This window comes from Microtus ochrogaster, linkage group LG9 (genome assembly GCF_000317375.1).
Source record: "Microtus ochrogaster isolate Prairie Vole_2 linkage group LG9, MicOch1.0, whole genome shotgun sequence".
In the NCBI taxonomy this organism is placed as follows: Eukaryota; Metazoa; Chordata; class Mammalia; order Rodentia; family Cricetidae; genus Microtus; species Microtus ochrogaster.
This window is the reverse complement of record NC_022034.1, coordinates 11,056,932-11,064,474: the sequence shown is the minus strand read 5'-3', so window position 1 is coordinate 11,064,474 and position 7,543 is coordinate 11,056,932. Positions and strand designations below refer to the sequence as shown.

The 7,543-nt window shown below is 47.1% G+C and overlaps 1 protein-coding gene across 1 annotated transcript in view; it reads left to right on the top strand.

The window, feature by feature from the left end:
* The window catches only part of Sytl3 (synaptotagmin like 3), a 56,399-nt gene that overhangs the window by 37,944 nt on the left and 10,912 nt on the right, over positions 1–7,543 (top strand). The window contains exon 8 of the mRNA XM_005363503.2: positions 5,820–5,998. Within this exon, the coding sequence (XP_005363560.1) occupies positions 5,820–5,998 (179 nt within the window). The remainder of the gene's footprint in view (positions 1–5,819; positions 5,999–7,543) is intronic.

Below are 7,543 nucleotides of genomic sequence, written 5' to 3'. Positions count from 1 at the left end.
GGTGGTCCCTGTTTTAGACTCTGTCCCCTGGTGACTAGGTCTATGTTTAGGCCACGGCCACATTGTCTTGTTTGTAACTTTGCTTTATGTTTGGAGGGCTAAGGTTAAGGTGTATTCTTTTTCAAGATGGCTTCATAATGTTTCAAATCTACTCTGTTTCTAGACTGCATGTGGAGTCACCTGTTGACTCATTTGCTAAACAAACCTAATGCTACTTAGGCCTAGAGTTTTTTGCGGGAACCTGAGGCCTCAATTAGCAGTTGTTTTGATTGGTTCTGTGTTGCTATCACAGAACAACACTGACTTGGTAATTTGAAAACAGTAGAAATTTACTTATGATTCTAGAAGATGGGATTCCAAGATCAAGCGATGGCAGACTCAGCCTGTTATGGGCCTATTTCCTGCTTTGTGATAGGCATCTTCAAGCTGTGTTCTCACCTGGTGGAAATGGTGAGGGGCTCCCTGTGGCCTGTTTTCTAAGTTAACCCCATTCATGAAGGCTTATAACCTGCTCACCTCCTCATATCATAGGTTTCAGTGCTCGTGTGTGAGGCTGGCTTAACACCAAGGGCTGCTTGTGTTTTAGAATAGTCTAGAAAGATGAAAGTCAAGAGGACTTCTCCATAAAGATCAGGCGGGCAAGGCTGGCTCTAGAACCTTCTTTTCTGGTATGGATTCCTATGGTGGACTCAAGGCAGTGAGAGCGGCCTGGGAGCAGGGAGACTCTGGGAACGAGCCAGCAGGAGCCTGATGTTGACTCAAAAGGACCATGATCCAGAAGAGCAAAGCCAAACTCACTTCTTAGAGAGCCTGAGGGGCTGTGTCCACACAGTTCCAGCTGAACTCACTTCTTAGCCCGAGGGGCTGTGTCCACACAGCTCCTGACATCCCACTAGAGTTGGCTCACTGCCACTTCCTGGAACAGGATGGCACTCACGCAGCCCCAGAGCCAGCACGTCTCTATACTTGAGATGGTCCACAGGGTCCTGAGCACCTGCCCCCATCCTGCTTTGACCCCATCTGCTTTCCTCCTCCCGTTGCTCCATCACTCAACCACATGGTCAGTCACTGGTTCTCAAGCCTAGGACACACAGACTTCCCAGGTCACTCCCTAGTTCTGAATTTTGTTTGGAGGCTCCTTTTCAGAGAAGACCCTGTCGGTTCCCATTCACTCACCTGCTCCTGGCTCATGTTTTAGCATCTTCTACCTGAGATCCACCTTACTTACCTGCCTTTCATCAGCTGATCGTTAGAATGCAATTCCTAAGTCCTTGGAGCAATGTCGGACACTCAAGCGACTCTTGGTAAACACTCACCAGATGACAGGGGTCAGTCGCTCCGAGAACCTACACCGCTGGCTTCTCATGTCCTGTAACTGTATGTTGGCCACTGTTAGTCCATTTCACAATTGAGAGTTCAGGGGTAGGTAGTTTATTAGAGTCCTGCAGGGGTTGTAGAACTTGGGGTCAACTAACCCAGGGACCACAGAATAGCAGCTATGACCCACAGGCTTGTTGCGCTCTAGTACGAACTGGTTTTTCTTACCCACACCGTCCTTCTTTCTTCTCTCCCTATTAAGGTTGGGCAGAGGAAAATGGTTCAGTGAGTAAAACTAATCATGATGTCCCAAGCTCAAATCTCTGGAACACTATAAAAGCCAGATGCTGTGGTATGAGTCTATAATCCCAACACCCCTACAGTGAGATAGGAGGCGGAGACATGAGAGCACCCCAAAAGTTCAGGGCCAGTTAGCCTGGTATAAATACAGGGGAAGGCAGGGGCTGACACCCAAAGTTGTCTTACGACATTCACACATGTACTGTGGCATGTGCGCCTTCACATGAACATGTGTTCATACGTGCACATCATAGACAAAAACTTAGCTGTTTTAAAAGAGTGTTAGGGCCATGACACAGAGCTAAGGAGGAAGACATTGTGGTGGGGTTTTTCTTATGATAAACTCAGTAGGCCACTCCATTCTCATCCCTTCTAATTTTTTGTTTGTTTTGTTTTGTTTTTTTGAGACAGGGTTTCTCTGTGTAACAGCCCTAGCTGCTGTCCTGGAACTAGCTGTTTAGCCCAGGGTGGCCTTGAACTCACAGAGATCCACCAGCCTCTGCTTCGCAAGTGCTGGGATTAAAGGCCTGCGCCACCACTGCCCGGCTCCTAATTTTTTTTTTTTTTGTGGCATTTCTCTTCAAAGTTATGATGGTGAGATTAGATTGTTCTTAATTGTAATGTCTTCTTTTAAACCGAAGCAATATCTGTCTAAGGGATTCAAACTTCTACAAGGCAAATAACCACTGTGTTATTTCGTGTCCAGATATGTGGCCTACCCTTCCTGGAGAAATTCACGACTCTGAGAAACCAGGAGTTGGTTAGAAAAAGCCTGTGAAATCTCCGCTTACACATAGAGACAGGGAATAAATAGAGACAATCATCTAACCTCCCAAGTAGTGGAATCAGGGCAAAAATGAAACAAAATCCTATTTTGGGACAATGTTAATAACGTCTAAAAATGCAAGGCAAGGGCCCAGAGCAGCAGGCATCTGAAAACCACATGGCAAATGGAAATTGTTGCAGCTTCCCTGGAGACACATGCACATATTCAAAAGCCTGGAGGTGTCTGCTTCTGCCACAGGCCTCAAGCATGCTAAACGCACCCCTTACCGCTGAGCCACACTCCTGCCCCTGCAGGTTCTCTCGAATAATCCAACGGATGGGAAGTACTTCTAAAGCCTGTCCTAAATGTTGCTCCACATGTGTGGTTGTCCAGGGCAGCGCTGTTTATGATTGTTTCAATGTTGGAAGTTTGGCAGCAACCAGACAGAGAACAAGCTGTGGTTCATGGGCACACGAAATGCTTTTAACTGTGCGGACACCAGAATAAGGCAGACTGTTTGGGAGGGGAGTTGATATTACTAATGAAACCATAAAGAAAAATGAAGTTGATGAGCAAGCGGCTTTGAAGCAGCTGGTACTCAGGAAGGGTGGGGACTACTAAAGGGGGGGTTGTAGAGCGTCTCAGAGATCCTGGTGAGTGTGTGTGCGCATGTGCACTCGCTCATGCTTGTGAACAGAGGCATGTGTGTGTCATCATATGCGTGTGTCAGAATACCCTCAGGTGTCATCCTCATCACCCAAGCTACACTGTTTGAGACAGGGTCTCTTGTTTCCACTGCCTATGCTTGGCTAGCTGGCCTGGTGGCTCCCAGGGATCCTCCTGTCTCTGCCTGTAGGGTCACTGAGATTATAGATGTGTTACTGCACCTGTAGTAGTAGGAGCGGTGGGCTGCGTTCTCGCCACCCGGCTAGCTTTACCCGAAATAATTACATGGAAACTGTATTCTTTTAAACACCCCTTGGCCCATTATATCTAGCCTTTTCTTGGCTACCTCTTGCACCTGGACTAGCCCATTTCTAATAATCTATGTAGCCCAAGAGCTGGCTTACCAGGAATGATCTTAATCTGCGTCTGCCTGGAGTGTGGAATCATGGCGACTCCCTCACTCAGCTTCTTTCTCCCAGCATTCTGTTCTGTTTACTCCACCCACCTAAGGGTGGGCCTATCAAATAGGCCTAGCAGTTTCTTTATTGCTTAACCAATGAAATCAACAGATTGATATGACACTCCCACATCATGCACCCAGCTTTATGTGGGCGGTAGGGTTACCGACTCAGGTCCTCACGCTCGCTCATGGCAGCAGCTGAGCCATTGCCCTCCCAGCCCAGTGTTTTTTCTTCTTAGCATGCAAGTGGGGAGAGATGAGATCATTGCAGTAATTTTTTTAACTACTCTTGTGCATTACACGTGATGTTTAAATGCTGTATACACTTCACAGCCAAGAAGACAAGAACAAAGGAAGGGGTTCACCCAGTTTGCCAAGGGCCCTCAAAGGTGCAGAGTTTACAACAGACACACACACTTTGGGCGCTTCCCATAGACCGGGTTCTAAGCCTCTGTGTTTTGTAACTGTCTGAGCTGTCACAGCCTTATAAAAGAGATTCGGGTTTTACAAATGAGGAAACTGAGGAAAATTGCTGGAGACCACACAGCCAGCAGGGCTCAGGCCAGAACAAAAGACTGCCTATCACCGGGCTAACCCACTGTGTAATACTTTTCCCTGTGTTCTTGGCTAACAGAATGTATCACTTTTAAAAAAACCATAGCTGTCATTTTCCTTGTTTTTCTACCTTTGTGACATAGACAGGCCCAGGACTCAGCTTGAGGTGATAGTAAATGACCTCTGACCTTCAGGGGGTCTCTGGCCGCTGATGGGTGTATGGTCTTTGCTTTGCCCTGAGTTGGCCTTTCGAAGGCAGACAGAACCAGTGACTCCGACAGGAATCAGGTCTGGACTGTACTTTTGGTTGATTCAAGTTTACTGCTTGGGTTTTTGTTTATTTATTTGTTTTTTAACAGATTTCTGTAACAGCCCTGGCTATCCTGGAACTCACTGCAGACCAGGCTGGCCTCAGACTCACAGAAATCCACCTGCCTCTTCCTCCCGAGTGCTGGGATTAAAGGTGTGCACCACCACCACCTGGCTGCTTGCTCTGAAGTTCTGTTCTGGCTCCAGAGAAAACAGAACTGAGTCCCAGACAAGGAACTGGTTGGAGGGTTATCAGCCGCCTCCAGAGAACTCCATGTGGGGCAAAGTCCCTCTCCTGGACTGAGTTCTAGGCAAAGGACCTTTTGAGGTTTTCCCAGTCCTGGGCCTCGAACCTAGAACACCTTCTGCTTTGTTAGGCGAGTGCTTTATCTCTGACTACAGTCCCAGCAAAAATTTTAGCGTAGTGATAGAATTCTTCAGCTCTTTCCTTTGGCAGCTCACGTCTTTTGCCCACCCCTCTTCACATCTCCCATCTTCATTTTCAACCCTCGCTCGCTCGCTCTCTCTGCCTCCCATCCCGTGTGTCATCTTTGAATGTATACCGGCTAAGGTTGCTTTTCATCTGACTGTCACAGGGTACGGTCAGGCGACGTTTTTCTGGGGCTGGGTGTGGCAGTGCTCTCTGTATTCTTGGCATTAGTTAAGGCAGGTTCCCTGCCCTTTGAGTTGGTTTGGGTTTTATCTCTCTCTGCCAGTTATGGCTTTCTGTTGTAGACTTTTTTGCTTTCTTTTCCGGGAGTTTTATGGTGTGGAGGAGCTGGTTGGGTATTAGAAGCAGAAATTATTTAGTGTTCCTCTAAAGGCAGTACTGGCATGACTACTCACAAATGGTGGCGGTTGTCTAAGCAAATTTAATAATGATGAGATGACCTAATCTTTTAGGTACAGCATCCTGGGATTCAGTCCTTCAGGTATCACTTAAGCTTAGAGTGTGCTAATATCTGAAGGTACTTTAATTTTTATTTTAGGTGTCCATAAAACTTAAGGATAATTTATTGTCTTCGCACAGTCCGCACGAGTCATTCTGTGTAGGCCTCTTCCTAACTGTCTGATTCTAGCCTCGGTCACTTAGTCTCACTGCTGCCTTATACACACCGTCCAGCTGTGGATGCCATCTGGCCCAAGAGTTACGGTGAAAGAATGGCACATGAGCTAGTCCACGTCATCCTGGTGACCCGCGGTAAAGCTTGGGTAACCTTTATCTCCAGGCAGAGACAGAAGGAGACAAGATCTCCTGAGGATGCCTTGTCACCTTAGGAGTCACCAGGTGGCAACGTGGGTTAGCAGTGGGCATGCAGGGTACACATATCAGCTTAGCATGAGTTGGGTTGCATGCTCTGCGTGAATTGTGACTTACCGTGAGAGCAGAATGGCAAACTATTTATTAACCGTGAGTTAATTTATTATATCTGCCATTGATTTCAGGGAAGCTTAATTAGTATTAACAGCACCTGCACGGAGATGGGTAATTTTGACAAGGCTAATGTCACTGGAGAAATCGAATTTGCCATCCGTTACTGCTTTAAAAGCCGTTCTTTAGAAATACACATCAAGACCTGTAAGAACCTTGCCTACGGAGAGGAAAAGAAGAGGAAGTGCAACCCGTAAGTTGTTGGGTTTTGTTTGGCTTTAATTGAAGCTTGGCATCACAACATTGGATGTGTTGCTGATGCAAAGGTGAAGATGGGTCGCTAGAGGATCAAGGTCCTGTTTTATAGTCCTGAGCATATACGGGAATTTGGATGCTCAAGGGGTGTTTAGACCCCTTGAGTTGCTGTAACAGATGGAAAGAGACTGGATGGCTAAGAATCAGCAGCAATTTATCCTCACAGTTGTGGATGGTGAGATGCCCAGGGGCTGACAGAGCTGATGTCTGGTGAGGGCCAGCTCCTGGTTCACAGATGGACACCGGTGCCTGTCAGTCCATGGGAGAAGCAGGGAAGGGCAGCTCTCTGAGGACTCGGTCCTAAGAGCACAGATCTCATTGAGGGCCACCCTTCCACCCAACCACCTCCAAATACAATTACATGGGAGTTAAGTTCCAACACACAGGAGTTGAAACTTAGGGGCAAAACATTCAGTGTGTGTCAGGGAGCTCTAGACAATCAAGGAAGAGAGATGATGCCCAGTAAAGGGTGTTGGAAGGCTGATTTCATAGAGGAAAACCAAAATTAACATCAGAGGTCCGCCTGCCTCTGCCTCCCAAGTGCTAGGATTAAAGGCGTGTGCCACCAAGTCAGGCTTCCAAATAGTCCCTTTTATTTTAAAGAGATCAAATTTGGCCTGATCTATTAAAATTGACAGCATGCATACAGGCTGGGGATGTAGTTACCATGTACCCTGTCATGTTTAGTTCTGTGCCCAATGCATACGTGTATCAGAACTATAGAGTCTAATAGCAAAAACTAAGACAAAGAGTCTTTTGAGGCTAATGAACAGTGATGATATGTAGGGAAATGGAGGGATCAAAGCTCCATAAGCGGGGGAGGGGTCAATCTCAAACAGCGTGCTCATGAGGGGACGAGGTGAGTTAGAGAATGCAGGTGAGCCGTTTCCCTTACGTGGGTTCAGAAGTGGGATCTTTTGTGGGAAAGAGTATAATCTTTGAGGTCTCTGAGCCAAAGCTAAGTGTGAGTCATGAGTTTCGATTCTCCTCCTTAGTTCTGAGGTTCCGGGGTAGCAATGGGTGGCGGTGGAAAGAGGGAGTCTGGCATGTACATGGAACATCAGGTTCTGCTGTCATATGGTCATCATAAAGCGGGAGATGAGGAACAGGGACAGATTCTAGTAGGACCCAAGAGTAAGGCCAAGGCGCTTTACACACTCAGTGCTCAGCCAAGCTGTGTAAATCCGAAGTTACTCATACTGCACTGAGATCGCCCACGTTGAGGGCTGTAGGGGCATGTCCTGGTCAGTAAAGGGCTTGCTCCGCAAGTATGAGGACCCGAGTTTAGATCCCAGCAACATCTGTGTAACAAGCTGTGCATGGTGCCGCATGTCTATGATCCCAGTGATAGAGAAATGGAGACATGAGGAGGCCTGGGGTTTGCAGACCAGACAGCCTAGCCTAGCCAGGGAGCTCCAGGTTCAACAAGAGAGACCCTGTGTTGTTAATAACATTAGTAATAATAATAAAGCAATAAGGTTGA